General features: G+C 42.8%; 1 protein-coding gene across 1 annotated transcript in view; it reads left to right on the top strand.

Annotated features, from left to right (window-relative positions):
* RFTN1 (raftlin, lipid raft linker 1) overlaps positions 1-21,315 on the top strand; it is a 149,774-nt gene that overhangs the window by 111,696 nt on the left and 16,763 nt on the right. Inside the window, exon 6 of the mRNA XM_015408750.1 lies at positions 13,151-13,266. Within this exon, the coding sequence (XP_015264236.1) occupies positions 13,151-13,266 (116 nt within the window). The remainder of the gene's footprint in view (positions 1-13,150; positions 13,267-21,315) is intronic.

Consider the following 21,315-nt stretch of genomic DNA (forward strand, 5'->3'; position numbering starts at 1 on the left):
CTTTTTCTACGAACCGACCCCTGATAAACAGTATCTGAAGAAGTGTGCTTGCACATAAAAGCATACACCTTGAATAAAACTGTGTTGGTCTTAAAGGTGCCACTGGACTCAAACATTGTTCTCCTGCTTCAGACCAACACAGCTACTCACCTGAATCTGTGGACTCCTTGAAATTAGAGTTACTTTGGGAGTGCTGCCATTTTCAGATGCTTGTTGCCTGACAGGATTTGATCTACAGTAGTTAGCACATTTCTTAGAGAACTCAAACTTTCCAGTGTACAACCAACTCATAAAGTACTTTTCTCCCTTTCTCACAATACAAGAACTTGTGGGCACTCAATTAAATTGCTGAGCAGTCAGGTTAGAACAGATAAAAGGAAGTACTTCTTCACCCATAGGGTGCGTTCAAATGTGCCGTTTCAGCCGGCATAAACTGTACCTGTTGGAACCGGTGCAATTTATGCCGGCTGAAACGCGATCACACTCACCTCCTGTCTGTGGATCCCATCGCTGTATGCCCGTCCACACACAGCGGGCATTGGCGGTTTTGGGGGTTTTTTTAAACTCAGTTTGAGCATGCACATAGGCATAATCCACAGAATGGCGATCTTCGTGCATGCGCAAAAAACCCCGTCTTACATTTAAACTTTAAAGGTAAGGTAAAGGTAAAGGTAAAGGTTCCCTTGCTCGAAAGCCAGTCGAATCCGACTCTAGGGTTGCGGTGCTCATCTCCGTTTCAAAGCCGAAGAGCCAGCGCTGTCCGAAGACGTTTCCGTGGTCATGTGGCCGGCATGACTAAACACCAAGGCGCACGGAACGCTGTTACCTTCCCACCAAAGTGGTCCCTATTTATCTACCTGCAATTTCTTGCTTTCGAACTGCTAGGTTGGCAGGATAAAGGTAAGGACTTACCTTTAAAGTTTAAAGAGCAAAGTAGCCTCCCTGAGGTCCCGGACGCCTCCGAAACGCTAAACTAAGGCCCTTTTCTTTCTTTTTTTTTTTAAACAAACGCCAGGGCGAAGCTTCGCCCAAGCGCATATCGCTGACCTTAAAAAAAAAATGGCCGGCGAAAATCGGAAGCCTCAGGCTTCCGAATGGAAGTTGTTTCTCAACGGTGGAGAGCGATCAGATGGTGGGTAAAGCGATTACAACTGTTGTACTCAGGATACCACCACTTGGGGACCTAGTGGCAGAGTACAACGGTTTAAAGGGCTTTGCAACGGTTAGGGCAGGAAGGCAGATGTTCTACGTGTGAACGCCGGTAACAGGCTTTCTAGTGCAAATCTAGAAACTCTAGTTAATTTGTTTGCTATTTGTCCTTTTTCTGCTACTTGTTCTACCGTGTGCTTTTTCCCCATTCTGTTTTTTTCCCCATTCTGCACATGGGAATCTTCATTTGCAACACATGATGTTGAGGATTCCACTTCATCATTCTCATATCTACTGTTTGCTACAAATTACAAATCTGTCACTTGTTCTTGCTGAGCTGTACACCTCAGGCATGCTTGTACTTGTGACTTCTCAGAAATAACTGTGTACACAGCCCTAATTTTTGCAAACAGCAGTATGTAAACATGAAAGATTAAGGTCTGTGTGTGTTTGTGCTGAAGATACTACTGTTGAAACTATTGTGGGAAACAAAAATGTTATTTTTTAGAATTTGGCCAGAAGGTTAAAGATCTGAGAGCAGATTTTGGCACAAGAGATATAAAACACATTTAACTCTCTCTTTTAGAATAAAAAGGCTCTATTGTTTATATCCTGTCTTTCTTTTTAAGAAGCTCATGGCAGGGTACGTAGGGATTTGGCCCATTCAGCGACTGATTAAATGCAGACCTGCTTAACGTCCGCAAGATTGCTGTATGGAGGGGCCTTCGGGCTGTATCCTGAGCCCAAGACTGCTGCTCATATCCAGCTACATTCTTGTTGAAGTGAGAAGTAATGTTGACCTGTCCCAGAGAGAGACAGAGAGAGAACCATTTGGTTTGTTTCAGCAAAAACAGGGGGTCTTGTAGGACCTTTAACGATAAATAGATTTATTGCTGCATAAGCTGTCAGGGACTAGGGCACATTTCATCAAATACATTAAATATTGATTCTCACCTGGCAAATACCTGTAAAGCCACACAGGAAAAAAAGTATATGCACTGGAACCGTAAGGCCATGAAATCCCAATGTTGTTACAGTTCTATATTGTTTTGAAAAATATTGCAAATATGAACGACAGTTTTAAAAAATCCAAATGATAAATAGATGAACTTTTAAGTAAAGAATATCGGTAAATGTTTTGAAAATTACTGTGGTGGTTTATACTGTTTCAGATTTTTCACTTTGAATTGGGGGGTTTATGAAACATAGTGCTTGGAGCTGATGACACCCCTGCAGCAGTAAATAGCACTCCAGTTCATGCAGGAAAGGCTGACTGACTATTCCACTGTGTGTGTGGTATGTAGGATGGGCAGGCCACACCTGCAACCCCTGGGAGAAATTGGGGAGTGAGGCCTGGCGCACAGGCATTGCGTCAGTGTGCTGACTTCACTTCTGGTAAAAACCTTTAGTGATGACACTCTAGAAATTATAAAAAATCTACAGTTTACCACAGAGTTTCTATAAATTCTAGAGCATCCACTATGTCACTTCCGCTGCGATGCCAGCAAGCGTTCTATTTTAACCCCCATTTCCTCCCACCGGTGCCTCGGGCAAAGCACCAAGGTACTGGGAGGTCTCCCACTATAGTGGGAGGCCTGGCATCCCCATGACTGTCACTACCTCTTAGCCAAGGAGTCCCTAACCAGCTTGAACCAGTGGGCGCTTTTGAAATTCTGAGCACAAGATTGTGCATGCACGCATGCTTGCTTTGTTTTGCTGCCATGGGTAACTTAAGGGAGGCTCGCTTTCATCCGTGAGAACTGGCTCAGCCAGACAGCGCTATCAGCACAACCTTGACGAAAAGGGAAGGCTTGAGTTCCACTATCGGTGTGAATATTTCTGCTCTCAGGGGGTGGGGAGAGTCTCCGGTTCATGATGTAATGTCCTGCCGGGAGAATTCCCACGCGAGTGCTTGAAGTTCATTTGCTTAGATAGTTGAAGCATCAGAGTATATGCAGCGAGTCCCTTGCACTAATCGTTATTTCTAACAATGTACCTGTAGCAGTGACAACAGACCAGTATTCCAATAAAGCATAACTTTTCCTGAAGAGTGTGTTTGGACCTGCTTGCTGTTGATCCTGACACAATCCCTCATGCCCCCTATGAATGGGTTCCAGTTGTTAGGGGAGCAGTTTCTTGGGGACGGTGAGCTGGAAATTGAAGGGCTGAAGACATCCACTCCTTAGTATGCCTTCTACCTGCTCAGCATGGTCTTTGCATACTAACCAGAATTAAAATAGAGGCAGCCACCAGGACATTGTTTCCTGTTTTATGCTGCTGCCAGAGATCTTCCAGCCAATAATAATAGTTTGTAAAATTGGTTTATCCTTATAAAATTAAATTGGGAAATTAACAACCAGTCTTTATTTTTTTCCTATCCTACAGCAAAGGAAGGTCTAAAGTTCGGATGATGGAATGCTTTCTTTTTGCTTTCTGGCAAGCCATGCAAATTGCTAGCTAACTTGCTTAGAAAAGGTCATTTATTTTAAATGTATAAACACCACTTTCAAATATGAGTCACTGGACCCAATATAGACCAATTAGACCTTCTTTCTAAAGAGAGCATTTTATTTCTGGCTCCTTATCAGTGTATTGCTTAATATCCCAAAGCAACATATGAAAAGTATCAGTTTGTTGTTTAAACATTAAACATGCATTTACATAACTGGGTTCTGGAGGAGTTTCCTAATGAGATTTTGCAGTTGAGGAGGGCATGTACAACCAGATTTTTGTGTAGAATTACTTTGTGAAGAAGCAGGGTAATGGATAGATTGAGACCTGTATAATAAAGGCAGGTTTAGGGGAAAAAGTTCCAAATGGTAGAAGACATTGAAGGAGAGTAGCCTGTCTCTAAGGAATTTTCCTAGATCCAGATGACACTTCACAATGGAGAGAAAAAGTTGTCATACAGTTAAACATCTGTGCAATTATAGTAGATTTTGTGTACTGTGTATGTATACTGTCATTTCTGATGAAAGTATTCATGCCCAGTACACAGGTTCTGGAAGTGGATTTCCAAGCTGAAGGGGTATGTGGAAAATAATTGTTTTATTTTATTTTATTTTTATTTGTATTTATATCCCGCCATCCTCACAAGTGGGCTCAGGGTGGGTTCCAACAGTATAAAATGTAATACAATTAAAACCAGATTAAGAACACAATATAAAATAACATAACTCCGAAGTGCCCTGTAAACTCTAGTGGGGACCAGATACCTTAGTGGTTGATGGTATTAGAATTTTAAAGATTTTAAGGATTTTCAAGATTTTAAGATCTCATGGATCCAGGCTTCAGATGGAAGCCAGCCGAAGGAAGGGGGATGCCCGATCCCTCAACCAAAAGCCTAGTGGAAGAGTTCCATCTTACAGGCTCTGTGGAATTGTAATAGATCCCACAGGGCCCTGATCTCACCCTCAACCAAAAGCCTAGTGGAAGAGTTCCATCTTACAGGCTCTGTGGAATTGTAATAGATCCCACAGGGCCCTGATCTCATACGGGAGCTCATTCCACCAGACAGGGGCCAAGGCCGAAAAAGCCCTGGCCCTGGTCGAGGAAAGTCGGACGTCCCTGGGGCCGGGGACCCCCAAAGATGTTGATTAGTAGACCTTAGTGCTCTACAGGGCTCATATGGGGAGAGGCCTCTGGCCATATAGGGCTTTAAAGGTAAGTACCAGCACCTTGAAACAGATCCGGAATTCAATAGGCAGCCAGTGCAGTGGTGTAAGTGGTATCAATGTGGGAAACTCACCTTATGAGAAGCAATCCAGTACTGCTGGTGAACACCAGTCAAAGGTAAACCAGCAAAAGGCCACTTTCTTTCCTGTTCCTGTGTTGGTGATTTTTTTCATTCTAATAACAATAACGTAAAAGGTTAGGATTTGTGCCTGAGTTTTAATAGTTCAGAGACAACAGACAACATAGGGAGATGCTGCTTCCCACTAGCACAGCTGTCATAATAGAATAAAGAATCTTTTCCCATAGTAATCTTGTAAATCATGTGCAGGAACATTAAAATGACATTTTGCCCAGCAGAACAGCATCAAATATTTATACATCCATGTGAAAATAGCCTTTTGAGCACAGTGGGGGAGCTTCTTACCTTAATAAAAAATGCAGCGATAATGGAACCTTTTCTCTTGAAGGAGGGTGGATTAACCTTTTTACGTGAGTTTAGGGAAGGCAGAGAATTATAAAATGGCACTAAAGCTTGGTCAGAACAGAAGTGGTTTGTAGTTCAACAGTACGGCTAGTTATATGATCTGGTTGTTAGTACAAATGAATCATCATTTGATCATGTTGCTTTTGAGATTTAACTAAGTAGATGTAATATGCTGGAATCCTCGGGATTAATCGCACCAATTATGTGATAATTGAAAACAAGTTAACCACTCAGGAATGGGAAGGAGAGGGGGTTAAATGGATGACACAGTTAATATGCAGCTCCTGGAGACTAATACTGCAAAAGACCCTGTAAGAGCTTTGATATTTTTGGATGGCTGTTAATAATTGACATACTTCTGGCTCATTCAGGAGCATAATACTGCATATGCTTTCATAAAATGAGTTACCTCAGCACTCACACTTGGAGATACTGGGATTTGTACATGCAGTAAAATTCATCATGCAGGAGTTTAGAAGAGGATAACCATGTTCACTTTTATTTTTTAAAAATTATATTTTAATTATTTTTAATAAAGCATATTACAAACATTAGAGTCAGTTATACTCCAGAGTAGTACAAACTGTATATACCAATACAACATTATACAAAGAATCTTAAAAGAATAACAGGTCCTGATAGGACAGATTATTCGTAATTATATTTCTTTCTGTTAAATACCCTATTACATAAGAACATAAGAACATAAGAGACGCCAATGTTGGATCAGGCCAAAGGCCCATCTAGTCCAACACTCTGTCACACAGTGGCCAAAAATACCAGGTGCCATCAGGAGGTCCACCAGTGGGGCCAGGACATTAGAAGCCCTCCCACTGTTGACCCCCCCCAAGCACCAAGAAGACAGAGCATCACTTGCCCCAGAGCCCCTATCTATACCTTGTGGCTAATAGCCACTGATGGACCTCTGCTCCATATGCCTATCTAATTTCCTTTTGAAGCCGTCCATGCTTGTAGCCGCCACCACTTCCTGTGGCAGTGAATTCCATGTGTTAATCACTCTTTGGGTGAAGAAGTACTTCCTTTTATCCATTCTAACCCGACCGCTCAGCAATTTCATGGAGTGCCCACGAGTTCTTGTATTGTGAGAAAGGGAGAAAGAAAAGTACCTCTTACAGGAAACCATAGCATTTAAAACGATTTTTGGTAGTTAGCTACATTGGCAACCATTGTTTGAGATGTAATTTTTCCTGCCATGTACACTTTTAAAATCTCTTTTGCAGTGGTTGGTAACTTCTTCATGTTTATACACTGTTCAGTTGCCCCTGTGGGAAGTGGCCCTTAGCCTTTGTGCACACTGGGAAGGGCTGGTACTGCAAAGCTGCCTAAACTGTTGGTCTAAATTGGGAGGAACAGCGAACACACCAGAAGATATAGAATTCAACGAGATCTGAATGCACTGGAAAAGTGGGCGTATGTGAACAAGATGCAATTTAACAAGGATAAGTGCCGAATTCCACATCTGAGTAACAGAATTAAGGAACACACATACTGGATGTGGGATACACTTCTGGGTAGCAGTGTGTGTGAACAACATCTTGGGGTACGGGTGGACCATAAGTTAAATATGAGCAGCCAGTGTGATGCAGTGACAAAAAAGGCTAATGCGATCTTGGGGTGTATCAGCAGAGGCATAACATCCAAATCACAAGATATCATAGTCTCAGAGGTCATTTCGGGGGGGATCGCAGGGGATCGCAGTTCCCCCGGGTGAGGTACGGGGGGCGGGGCACATGATGAAGCCCCGCCCCCTGCTTCCGTCCGCCCCGCTTCCGGCCCTCATTCAGCCAGGAGGAGGCAGGAGAAGAGGGAGGGTAAGTTGCTTCCTCCCTGCCTCTCCCCACCCCTGCCTGCATGGAGCCAGGGAGGGCCTTTGCGGGGCTTCCTTGCACTCCCGCCGGCCTTGCAGGTCCACCGCCGGGCCCCTCATGGGGCTCAGCAGTGGAGCTGCAAGGCCGCCGCTGACGGCCGGGACCATTGGGGGCGGGGTGTGTGGCCTTATGACATACTTCCGGTGATGTCAGGGGGTGTGGCCTAATGACACACTTTCGGTGAAGTCAGGGTGTGTGGCATATGCTAATGAGTTATGCTAATGAGTTCCCCTAGCTCTTTTTCTACGAAACGACCCCTGCATAGTCTCACAGTACTCTACATTGGTCAGGCTACACCTGGAGCCTGTGTGCAGTTGTGGAGGCCTCACTTCAAAAATGAGGTGGACAGAATGGAACGGGTGCAGAGGAGAACTATGAGGATGATCCGGGGCCCTGAAGACCAAGCCTAATGAGGAAAGGCTATGGGACTTGGGAATGTTTAGTCTAAAGAAGAGGAGGTTGAGTGGAGACATGATTGCTCTCTTTAAGAATTTGAAGGGCTGTCACTTAGAGGAGGGCAGGGAGTTGTTCCTGTTGGCAACAGACTCACAATAATGGGTTTAAATTAAGGGCAGGAAGGTACTGGCTAGATATTAGGAAAAACTTTTTTACAGTAAGAGTTGTGATCCTATGATTAATCAATGCTGTTTAATGTGTTTAGATGATGGACGCAATAGTAAGGCTTGTGTGGTTTTCCAAAATTGTAGGGATGAGTCACAAGCAATCAAGAAATCATTGCTCCAGGCTACACTGCGGGAAAAGGCATTAGCATTCTGTCCAGGTTACTCATGCCCAAGTCCAGGAATATATAATGTTCCTGAGTCATCACAGCGAAGAACTGGCCTCAGTCCTTTAACTTTCAAAAAGTCCAACAAAGAGATATATGACATTTCTCACAATGGCTGAGATCAGAATCAATTCTTAAAGTAGACTATGCTTTGTAGGCTGCAGCCCTATCAAATTAGTAACCCAAAAAATCCCAAATGCAAAACTTTGCCTGTGATAGGATTCCATTCTAAGCCCCCCTGCTTTGCTTTTTATTTGTGCCAATCAGTCTTTGCTGTATGAAAGTGATAAACAATCTTCAGTAAATTTGTTTGGAATAAAGGGCTAAAGTAGAGTCCCAGAATTCAGAATCAGAAGTAGCACAGGAAACATCTCTGGATGAGATCATTGGTAACATATTCCAAAATCAAGATGTTTACCTCTTTAGCAAGTAGATATTGAAGATGACCACATCTCTGGGTGTCCAGAGTTATCTCTATGAAATGGGTAGACCTAGTTGTCACAGGTGCAGAACAATGCACAGAAGGCAAACTAATGTTAAGGGTTTAATCAAGCTTACCAGAAACTAGGAGTGTGCATTCAGCATAAACCAAGGTGAAAAAATACCCCAAAAATACCTTACTGATATATTTGGGATTTTCGGGACTGCTGGATAGCTGATCTTAAAGGGCATTTAAAGAGATTGTGGTCCCTTTAAATGCCTTCTCTAAGCCATGCGAATCCACAGCAAGTGAACTTTGAAGGTGCTTAAAGGACTCTCAGTCACTTTAAACTCCTCCTGGGTGAACTCGCTGCTTGGAGGTGTTTAAAGGGACTGCGGGCCTCAAAAAATAGCCTCCAAAGCCCTAGATAACCCTGGACCGATTCTCCATTATACCCTATGGGGACCAGTGACTATAATGGATCCCCATAGGGTATAATGGAGCAAAAAAAATATCAGGTTTCCCAAATATTTACCAAATCTGAATACCATACCAGTATTGGGATTTGGGAGTATCGGGAAATACTGATATTTTTCAGGTTCAGTATACCCAACCCCCCAAAAATACTGGTGTTTATTTTTGCACACCCCTACTAGAAACTATGAGCCAGTAGACTGCAAACTATACAAAGAATGGCCCTTAATGCTTATGTGCCCATGCCCAACACCTAACTTGTATACATTTGATGATTTTGATGCAAAGAAAAGACAAAGTCCCCAGGAGTACCAGTAGACAGGGAAGACAGAAAGCAAAGTTGAGTCTTGCTGTGCTTTGGTGTTCTAAGATGACAAAGCATTTGTTATGGTTATTATCAGTATTTTTGTGAGATATACTGTATGATAAGAAACAGACACAGGTTGAGATTGTTGAACAGGTATGTCAACAGATCAATATGACAAAACAGTCTATTGCAGTGTACAGAATGAATCTTTTGCAGCTGTCCTGAAGAGATGCTGGCCAAGAATGTTACCTTCCTAACAAAATCAGTACAAAACCCAAGGACATTTGAAGAGAAAGGCTCTTTGTAAAGAAAGTAGATTCTTCCCTGAGGTATATCAGAGAGTTAAAAAAACACCTTAACATTCTTTGGGAATTCTTTCGCTGTCCCAAGCAGAGTTCCCTCTAAGCCGTGGAGTCTTGTGAGCAAAAATTCTACTTTGTGAGCTACTGGCATTGAAGTTGTGAGCGAGTGATTTGGCTACTGCATGAATTAGTTTGCTCTGGAGCCCTCCTTACTGAGCGGAGACAAAAATGTGTGAGCCGGAGGCTAAAGAACTGTGAGCTAGCTCACACTAACTCAGCTTAGAGGGAACACTGGTCCCAAGGACCTGCCAGATCAAAATACCAAGGAAAACCCTTACTATCCTCCCACAAATTCTGCAGATACTTTGAAGGCAATACTTGCTGTTGGAAATTTCAGCATCCAGCTGAATCACAGTGCCTTCCTAAGATTCCCATCTAGAGTCAGACATTACAAATTCAAGGTCCTCCTCTTTAGACTATTTATGTTCTCTGGGTCATCTTGAAATGTATTTATAATTGTGGGTCTCACAGCCAAGTTATATTATCTTCCCACATCTAGATATATGTTAATGGGTCAATACCATACCTTACCACAGATACAAGAGTTTCCTTGTTTTAGATAAGAACCATCCTGTATTCTGCAGTCACCACAGATTGTCTGCCTGAAGACATAGCCCCTGTGGTAGCATATCTAGCAACAAAGTTCCATCATGAACCTCTTCAGGCAGCTTATGCCTATGAGATCTGGTGATCTCCACAATTTCCATTGTTCCTCTCTTATGAATACAACTTTTGTTCCTCCAGCCCTTCAGCACCCTGAAGGTTCAGACACACTCTAATCCATTAATCCTTCTCTGACTATAGATATCATTATCAGAGAGATTCCCTTCACCTTTCTCTCCTGCAATGAAGATAACTACAATCATTTTCCTCGTAGAATATACACAGCCTTTGATCACATGTAGCACAACTTAGTTTGTGAGCTTTCTGCCTGGACGCTGGGGAGGGGGGGCTTAGTGGTCCAAGGTATCACAGATAAAACAACTCCAAACAGGTACTCTGAGGAACTACTTTGGTGCCACAATCACGTTTTTCCAGGAGCCATGCATACTGTTCTTACATGCAACCTTCTGATGGATTCTCTGAGCAGATTTGGTAGTACAATGGCTCTTCTATATTTGGTGTTTTCCAAATGCAGATGTTCTTGTTACTGAAGTGAACAAGGCTTTCCATTCTGTAGCAGAGTAGGAATGGGTCCTAGGAAGATGTGTTCATCTAAAACATTGGTAACATTAGGCAGTGACAAATTGATCATGTTACATACATACAGATGAAGCATGCTTGAGAAGTATAGTATTTATTTCCCATGTTTTTGGAATAGGACCAAATTTTGAGCCTACTGTTGATATCAGGCATATACTGTTGCAAAAACACAGTTTTCTTTCAGAATATTTTCCATCTAAATCTTAGATCCTGGTTCATACGGCCACGCTAATGTCTCTTTTGGTAAAAGTGTGGCAGGAGGAGGCAGTCAAATCCAAAATATATTCTAACTTGATCACATTTTCATCAGGTTTATCTTTATGTGGGTTGCAATTTTTTATTTTGATTTATGTCCTACAGTTAAGGAGCAGTCTGGTCCACTGAGCTGCTGCTTAAACTCAGCATATTCCTTTGATGATCACTGTGTTTTCTGTTCTAGTGAAACAGTTTCTTAAGGACTTGACTCATAAGTTCATACTCTTTTGCCTTAATAGAGCTTTCCTTTGTTGTTTTTTGAAATTTGCTTTCTTTTAAAATGTCCATGTTTTTTTAGCAGTGACATTTTTGCAGAGGCCTAGTGAGTTGTCTGCACTTAAATGTTAATCTGACATTCCTGAACACCCAATAAAATAGTTTCAGGATAAAATAATTTTAGGACTTGATTTGGATTTTTGGTCCTACCCGTTGGTAACCAAGATATTTTCTTACCAGTGTCTTTTTCCTGCAACCATCAGATGTTATTTTTAAAAAATTGATTGTACTTAATCTGCTGTGTAGGCAGGAAGTGTTGGGGTTTCTTCCCACACCTTAGCTATCTGTAATTCATCTCTTCTATAATGATGTGAAGCAATGGTGCCACTAGAAGGTCTGTGCTTAATCCGCAACAGGAAAATCTACAGCACTGAGGAGTTCAGGGGCAGACTTAGTGATTCTGGGGCCCTGGGCAAAAGTCCAGGATGGGACATCAGAATCACTCCACCTCCCAACAGCCCCCCCCCAGCCCCAAACGAAGGACGGCCCTTATTCCACATGAGGTGGGTGGGAGCTGTTGCCAGAAGCTGGCTGCCCAAGCCTTGGACACAGCAGGCACAAGCGACCACTGCCAAGCCAGCTGGCCAAGCCCTTGATGTGGCGAGCATGAGTAGCTGTTGCTGCTAGCATGGAACCCAAACCCTTGATGGGATGGGTGCAAGTGATGGAAGCTTGCTGCTTTTCTTTGCCCTCCTCCGTTGGGGAATGGTTGCCCCCCTCAGCCAGGGCCCAAGGCAGCTGCTCCTGTTGCCCATTGGCTAAGACCATTGCTGGAGGAGTCACATCTCCCATGAAGGTATTTGCAAAGCAGGAGCCTGGTCTTCCCTCTGTTGTCCATGAAGCAGTAGGCTACAAACACTGATGATACTGGAAGAGACTAATGTAGACAGAGCAGTGTTGTGGAATAAATAGTTTTGCATGATACAACATCCGTTTGCTTCTCTAGGAGAGTTCAATTATGTCCCTTTATGAGAGACTGCACCAAATCCCAAAGGAAAATAAAATTCAGTGCTGTAAATATAGTGTTCTACTTTCCTCTGAGATATTTGGTGCCAGAAATATGAAAGGGGAGGGAACACCTCATGCTCCAAGTTCTAAAAGTTTCCATGGTTAAGCATTACATATGCATATATCCTGGGGTGGGTTGGCCATTAAGGCTACTGGGAAAGTCCCATTGAGTGGATGGACTAGGAGGCTGCTCCCCTGCTGGGAGCTCCAACCAATGTGAGAGCCACCACTCTATGCAAGGCAGGCAGAAGCTGGGAGCCTTTGATTTACATGAGGTTAGGTGGACAGGCTCTAGGTGCCGCAAGGCTCTGGGTGCCGCAAGTTGATCCGAGTTGCCGCAAGATGGAGTGAGCTCCCGTCTCTAGTTCCAGCTCCTGCCAACCTAGCAGTTCGAAAGCAAGAAATTGCAAGTAGATAAATAGGTACCACTTTGGTGGGAAGGTAACAGCGATCCGTGCGCCTTGGTGTTTAGTAATGCCGGCCACATGACCATGGAAATGTCTTCGGACAGCGCTAGCTCTTCGGCTTTGAAACGGAGATGAGCACCGCAACCCTAGAGTCGGATTCGACTGGCTTTCGAGCAAGGGAACCTTTACCTTTACCTTTACTCGGGTCTCGAGCTGTTGAACTACTGACCTTCCACAGCCTGCAATTCAGCGTCTTAACCACTTGAGCCATTATTATTAGAAAGTCATATATTCTTAAAAAAAAATTGTTCCATTATTCTCATTCATTTTAATGAAGTGGGACTGTGCATGGTTCTATCTGTGTCTATTATTCTTTTCATAACATGCTTGGAAGAAATGTGTACTGTAGTAGTAAACATGTGCAGTTTACAAGAATATTTTTTGCTTGCACAGATTCCTTCCAGGGTATGACAGATGGAATGTTTATCTTTGAAGATCTTTCTCTGGAAGACAGCAAAAGTGTACAAGGCTATGATGCTATTGTTGTAGAACAGTGGACTGTCCTGGATGTAAGTGTACCATTTGCTTTTTTGTTTGTTTCTTGAAGCACATGTCAATGAGAAATGAGTATTTGTGTTATCCTGCTTGCTGTCTCTATTAACAATAATTTCTGTATCCTTTCCAGTGTATTAAATGCTTTACAATATTTTTCCAGCAGGGTAGCCTTTACTGCAGCCAGAAAAACAGATAATTTTGGCATTAGCAAATTTATTGTCACATAAGCTTTTGTGAGCCATTGTCCATTTTGTCAGATGCGTGTAAGAAAAAGTGAGCTCTGGCTCATGAAAGTTTATGCCAAAATAAATGCCTTAGTTTTTAACATTCCTCAAGAGCCTTTGTTTTTAATATTTTCTTAGTTATTTCCCAACAGCTTCAAATGGTTCATGTCTAGAAGAGCAGTAGGGCTTAATTAAATACGCTGGTGGGAGATCCATTAATGGTTTTGCTGCTTTTTAAAAACGACAAACCGCAGTTACAGGCCCTCCCAGTTTGGACCAGGGCCACAGCACAGGAGAAGAGGAATTTGTTTTCCCTGGATCTTTTCTCCAATCTCAGTCTCCTCCCCCCCCCCCCCCCGGCCTGCTTTTTGCTCTGTGGAAAATTATACCGTTACCATAAAAACACCTGTATACTCTCTTCCTCAGGGCAAATTGTAACAGGGGGCGGGCCTGAGATTGCAAAACTGGCACAAGAAGAAATAATTAAAGAAACCCCTCTTCTCCCCCCACCCCGCCCTGTGCCACAGCCCCAATCTGAATCTGGTGCCTCCTATTGCTGCTGTGCACAATTTAAAAACAGTGGGGCATCCATGTATTGATCTCCCTGTCGTCACATCTCATTAATCCCTTTCTGAAACCATTGAAGTGGCTTGAAGATGTTAGTTTTCCATCTAGTTACCGGTAGTTTTCTCATGCCATTTTAAAGGATTAAAGTACAGGTGATACTCAGTTGTATGAATGCTTTCCCCAAGGATTCATTTTCCCAAGCAGCTGGGAGAAGCTTCATTTTGGATTGGAAGCTCATGGGTGGTGGTGGGGGGGAAAGATGCTTATTTCTTTCCCTGCAGGCAGTTTTCTTTATCAAGATCTCCAAGCTGCTTTTCACCCCACAGGGGAAAAGATACAGGTACGTGTGTGTGTGTGTGTATCAACACATCCCCTGTACAAACTTCCAGACCTAAGCATAGCTTCCTGCAGTGGCTTTAATTACAATAGAAAACAAAAGCAAACCACCGCCTTGGAGAGAACATTCATACAACTGGGTGAAACTCCTACGAAACTTTACGTTGTGCCAGTGAGCTTTCTAATGCTGGGGTCTTTAAGAAGCCTGTTTTTTTTGTTTTTTTGACAAATGTAAAGTGATCTGTTTTTTATTCTTCAGCAGGTATGTACAGAGAAATTTGACTGGCTCACTATACATGCATTTTCCTACATGATCATTATGTCTTAATAAGGGGGAAAATAACACATACAGCAACACTCAGACTTTTTTTTTTAATGGTGGACTTTGTTGTGCCAATCAAGTTATCTTTGTGTATTTCCTAGCTTTTAGAGCACTGAGAATCAATGAATTAGTTACAAACAATGTCATGAATGCTGCTTTGCACTTTACAGGCCATTTCACTGCTTGTTTTAAATCAGCATAATACTTAAGTGCATAGTTTAAAATTAAACATATCATTCCTTTTTTTAATGGTGTATCAGACCTGCTTCTCCCTGTATAGTTCCAGAAATACTAATGCTGCATAATCCTATATCAAGTTTTCTTCCCTATTCTTTATCATAGTTTAAAGAACAGCCAGTAACACAGAGCTGGCCTTACTGGGAGGGCGGGTTAAAATCTAATAAATAAATAAATAAAAGGCCAAGGTTACTCATTGCAAGAAAACAGCAATAACTGTAATAAATAACAAGCAATAAAAGAGAAAACATATTAATCCAGTTGCAATCATAGAAGCTTTTATACAGAGGGAAATTGAAAGGAGATATAATTAGCCTAAGAACAAAAAAAATGTAAAATTGCCAGTAAACAATAAATACAAAATAAACAATGTTTGAATGGCTCTGCAAGATGCCTTTCTGGTTTTATCTGCAGAATTTAGAAATCAGAACCCAACACCCATAAATGCATCTGGTTTGCATTTGCCTAAACTCACAAACCTTTGATGGATCAGTTTCCCCCCATTATAAATATATCCCAAACTAGCTAACCACTGAAGTTCGCCTATTTCAGTGATATTCTTAACTCTGCGTAGGATCTGACTTCATGATGGATCCTTGACTAAAGGAGATTCTGCATCTAGCATTTGCTACACATTTTCTCAACTGGGAGGAAAAAGTGCAGCTCAAACCACATTTAAATACCTCAGGGCAATGCTGTACTGACTGCAAAGTCACCCCTCAATGGCCATAAAACAGCCATAAATCTATGCAGAAGGTACAATAAAATCCGATGACCACTGAAAGTAGCATGGAGTGTGGAGGCTACAATTAAATCTGATGATGAAAGGAAGTAAAAGCAGCATGCAATGCAGAGGGGAATTTCTGTTCTAACATGGGTTCGGTAAAACAATGGAAGGAAAAGCCAATGCAGAATCAGCCTCTATATGAGATATTTCTTCTATGTTCCTTATTAAGCATAAGAGCATAAGAGACGCCAATGTTGGATCAGGCCAAAGGCCCATCCAGTCCAACACTCTGTGTCACACAGTGGCCAGAAATACCAGTGCCATCAGGAGGTCCAGCAGTGGGGCCAGGACATTAGAAGCCCTCCCACTGTTGACCCCCCCCCAAGCACCAAGAAGACAGAGCATTATTTGCCCCAGAGCCCCTAGCTATACCTTGTGGCTAATAGCCACTGATGGACCTCTGCTCCATATGCTTATCTAATTCCCTTTTGAAGCCGTCCATGCTTGTAGCACCCACCACTTCCTGTGGCAGTGAATTCCAAGTGTTAATCACTCTTTGGGTGAAGAAGTACTTCCTTTTATCCGTTCTAACCCGACCGCTCTGCAGATAAAACTCATGGGCTTCTCTTACAACTCTCCACATGTTTATGTTTTTAATGTCCAAACATAGCCAAAGTAAAGCTGTTCTCCTTGTGTGTCACCAGGACTGTAGATTCTGTTGTACCCACTTAGAATGAGTACTGTGTACAGTCTTTTGAGTAGAAATTGGTATCTCTGTTTGAACAAAGAACTTGGCATGCTTAATTTCAAATAACAGAGCAGCTTCCCATGTGTAAGTAAGGCAACACTCTGGTATACTCAGTATGTGTGTAAAATGTCAATGTTTAGAGGATGTAAACCTTCCAGCTGTCACAGTATGTGGTCCTTGCCAGCCAATAGACAGGATGCAATAGCCCTGAGTTATTTAACTCTTTAAACTCAGAACCAGCCATGGCATGCTTGTCTCCTGAGCAGGGGGGTTTACTGTCTACTGGCTTTCTGTTGTCCAATTATTTTAACCCTATAGATTGTGCCACATTATTTCTGCTAGACTTCGTGTGATCCAGCTTTGAATTTTCTCTGGAGGTTTTAACGTGCCTTATGCAGGTATATCTGGCAGTTATCTGATTGATCATAGCTCGCATGACTTCTCTTTCCTCCCCCATGTCTAATGTCATCATGGTTTATTGCCCCAGTGAGGAAGATAATTATTTTTGCAAGGTGATAGGTATTCTGCTAAACCTAAGCACTGAAGTACATTGTCAAAGCACTATTTTCCGAGCTGACACCTTATTCTGAAAAATATTTCTCATAACTTAAAGGAATTTTGGCAGTAGTGACAGTAGTGGTTTACTCTGTTTAGTCCTTACTGTATGTACGTTATTTTATTTCTGTGTTGCTGCTGTGCCTTTCCAACATTTTTGAAATGGGTTAGGAATATACATCCCCAAAACTGTTGAGATGGCAGATTGCCTAGTGGAAATGAAACCACTGTGTAATTGTGTTTGCTGCATGGCATTCATAAAGTAGTGCCTGTGATTGACAGGGAAAGGAAAATTTGAATGGGTATGGTAATTTGCTGTTCTTTCTGGAAGTGTCTCCAAAGAGGCAGCTTCAATTTGGCCTTCAGTCTTGATATGTTAAATGTGCAGTGAGTTTGGGTTTGATCAACTCAGTTTGATGCCTGTAAGCACATCACACAACGCATGCTTAGACCGGCAGGGAGCTAAAGGTGATGAGCGTGAAATTCAGCCCCTTGAAAGGCTCTGCGTGTTACTCGAAGGTGACCTAGAAAGCCACTGGGAGCAAACTGGGTTTGTGCCCTTTGGGGGCATCCCCTTTTAGCTGGAAGGAAAAGCGGAAGATAGCTGAGCTGTATCTGCTCTGGGTTTGTGTCTTAAAAGGCTTGTGTGTTCTTTGTGTTCGTCTTTCCACCTGGGGACTATCCAGAATGCCAAATGTCAGTTTTTGCAGAGATCTTTGTTAGGAAATGTAACAATGTAGTTTGGCAGTCATTTCCTGAGTTAACATTAGAAGTGCTGCGATCTGAACACAGGGAAATATTTTTGCACCTCTTATGTATGGTGTTTGTGCTAAACAGTTGGTACAAAACTAAACAGCAGTCTGAGTAAAAATAACTTCCCCTTTCTTGCAGTTTTCACCACAGTCTCTTTGAGCTCAGCATACATTTTAAAGGTTCTTTCCCTCACCTTGCAGGAAATACAAGAGATGGTAGAATTTACTAAGAGTAATCAAGAGTAAATTAAAAAAATGGGTAAGTTTTTATGTGGCATGGCATGTAATTTATATACCCAGGTCTACAGAAATGTGCAGACATTTCTGATTACCAAAGATTTTTACACATCCCCATTTTAATCCTGGGATACACACCTGTTTAATTTTCCCGCAACTACTTGATAAGGAATGCTTAACATAGTTATTTATGGATTACACATGCAAGTCAGAAAATGGTGATACCACCAAGTTCCCACTATTGAGGGTGGTGATGAAACTGCAGATGGTTACTTTGAAACTATCCTTCTACTTAATTCAGAAAAAAAGCAGGAAGAACCTGTTTTGTATTTCAGCAAAACACTGAACTGGCACTATAGTAAGTCAAGTTTAAGGCCTACAGATTTCTGAATAGGCTGGAGTTTGGGTCCCTGAAAGCAGCATGGTTGAACTGTATGATCTATATACTATAGGGGAAGTCGGCCAAATCTGAGGATACTTAAATCTGGTAACCTGAGCGGTGAAAGGGCAAGGAAGATCTTTCTACAAACCTGAAAAGGGACCACAGGTTTGCAGAAAAATCTTCTTAAACCCCCCCCCCCCAAACATTGGGTTTTAAAAAACAACAACAACCTGAAAATGATAAATGGAGTGCCTGTACCTTTAAGCAGCAGTTTCCCTCCATGGCTGTTGCTAAGCAGCCACAGATTCCAGGGTTGGTTCTGTCAGTAAAGGGCAGGGGGACGGGGCAATAGGGTTGCCAGCTCCCATGTGGGGGAAGCCCAGCCCCCAACAGCCCTGCTCAGCACGATGTCCCCAACATGATGACATCAGGTGGAAGTGATGTCATCACGCCAGGGATGTTGTGTGGCAACGCTCTGGTATTTTGGGCTCAACATACCAGAGCATTGCCGTGTGATGTCCCTGGCACGATTGCATCACTTCCACGTGATGTCATCACGTCGGGGATGCTGCGTGTGGCAATGTCACCGTGCCCTCCCCCCACTCCCAAAGAGCTCCCTCCCACCCACCCACCCCAGCCAGCAAGGAGGTGTAAGACCTGGCAATCCTAGGGGACAAGGCCCTTTCCAGGCCTATTTTAGCTTTTGAGAGAGGGTTAATTGGGGCCAGATCTGGCTGGGATTGCCAGATCCAGGTTGGGAATTCCTGGAGATTTTATGGTGAAATCTGAAGAGTGCAGGGTTTGGGGAGGGGACAGGCTTCAGCCAAATGCAGTGCCATAGAGTCCACTCTCTAAAGCAGTCATTTTCTCCAGAGGGACAGATCTCTGCCGTTTGGAGTCCAGTTATAATTCTGGGAGATCTTCAGGTCCCACCTAGAGGCTGGCAACTCTAAGCCTGGAAGCAACCTCTGGGTGACTTGATATCCAGCTTGCATGACTCAACTGGACCTGGCTGTTTGCTAATCTTCAACAGCAACCACTCTATAAAATCCAGTGTGGTGTAGCAGTTAGATCTGAGTAGGGTCTGGGAGACGCAGGTTTGAATCCTCATCTTGCTGTGGAAGCTCACTGGGTAGGCTTGCCAAGTCCCCCCGGGGGTCGGGGAAACCCCCGCCCCAGAGGCCTGTTCCCCGCCGCTGGCGGATCGGGCCCCGGGGGGAACCCCACCCCCAAAGCCCATGACATGCACGTCACCCGGAAGCACACGACGTGCACGGTCATCCGAGGGAAAATATGTTTTTCCCTCGGATGGTTGTGGCCCCGCCCCCAGCGTGCCCGGTGTGGTTGCGTCATGGCTGCAATGATTCCTTCTCTCATTTTTCGTTTACACAGTTGGCTGTGGAGCAGGGACAACAGGTTTATGGTGGTGGGGGGGAGATTGTCATCAGGCTTTGCAAAAATAAGCATATACAAAATAGTGCCAATTGCAGACTATTTGTTGGATTGAATATGTTCAAAAAGTGATATGCTGGACAGTCTCCAGTTGCTTATGAACAGCCTGTCAAAAACTGGCTTCCTATTCACAGCCAGTGCACAGAACATGAGTAGGTAGGTGTTCACACATCCCTCCTCTCACCTTCTAGTTCTATTCACAAATTTACTGAGATATATTGAAATCATTCCCACTTTGGCCATAAGGATACATTGAAAAAGTAACAAAATCCTCTTTTCCTCCCGAGTTCTCACGGAAGACAGTTGTAGGAAGGGATATGGGAAGGGGCGTGGCACTGTAAAACTACCTTATGTCACTTGTCACTTCATTGTCGGGTTGTTGTTTTTTTAACTGGGTATCATGTGGTGCCGCACAAAATGCTGCAGGGTCCCCCCCCCCTTTCAGCAGCAGGCAATGGGAGTGGGAGGCAGGGAATTCCCTGCCCCCACTGTGGGAATGGTACCCCCAGCAGTATGACTAGATATTAATACTTCTTAGCCAGCCTATCTCAGCCATATCCCCTGGGTTGGGTGTATGCATGAAAGGAAGGAAAATCCCATCAATTCTCATCTGCTGTTTCTTTGCCCAAATCTTGACCCCCGTGTATCCTTTCTCCCTGCTGTTTTTGCTCAGTCCCAGTCCCAGAAGCCAGTGCTGTGAATAACCTGCCATCAGACAGTCATTTCCAGAATGGGGGAATGAGACTAAGACTATAAATTATAGGAATGAGGAAGTGTGCTCTTGACTGGCCTTGAAATATTTTAATTTTTTTAATGAGATATTTTTTTTAAGGCAGTAATGGTAGAGACTTGTGATAGAAGGCTGGGAGAATTCTCTGTGAGAAGCTTTGTGTAGAGATTTTTGCTTCATAGTGGATGTATATCAATGAAATGTCTGTCTCTAATGAGCCGTGTTGGTCTGAAGCAGTAGAACAAATTTAGAGTCCAGTGGTACCTTTAAGACCAACAAAGGTTTATTGAAGGTATGAGCTTTTGTGTGCATGCACACAAAAGCTCATACCTTCAATAAACCTTTGTTGGTCTTAAAGGTGCCACTGGACTCTAAATTTGTTCTATGGGAATAATTAACTTTTTTAAAGTTTTGGAATTATCTGAATATCATATTAAAGATGATGAAGATATTGATTATAGTTTCAATATTTTATTCTGTATTCCACTAGTATTTGAATAATTAGTAAGAATAAAATGTAGATAAACAATTTAAGACAATATTAAGGTTTTTACCACAATTTAATTTTAGCATAGAAATTCATTCAGCTGTTAGAGATGTAATTTCGTTTATCGTTAATATATCATCACTAACTTTAGGAAAGTTCTTGTTTATTTTTTAAAGAGACACTCTATCCTAAAATTCTGTAATATTGATGTTTTATTGTCTGCTTATGTAGTTCCACGCCTTTGTGAGGAACTCATTGGGGCCACTCCTGACTAGGGTTGCCAGCTCCAGGTTGGGAAATTCCTGCT

The sequence above is a fragment of the Gekko japonicus genome, unplaced genomic scaffold, assembly GCF_001447785.1.
Source record: "Gekko japonicus isolate JY-2015 unplaced genomic scaffold, Gekko_japonicus_V1.1 scaffold2579, whole genome shotgun sequence".
Classification (NCBI taxonomy): domain Eukaryota; kingdom Metazoa; phylum Chordata; class Lepidosauria; order Squamata; family Gekkonidae; genus Gekko; species Gekko japonicus.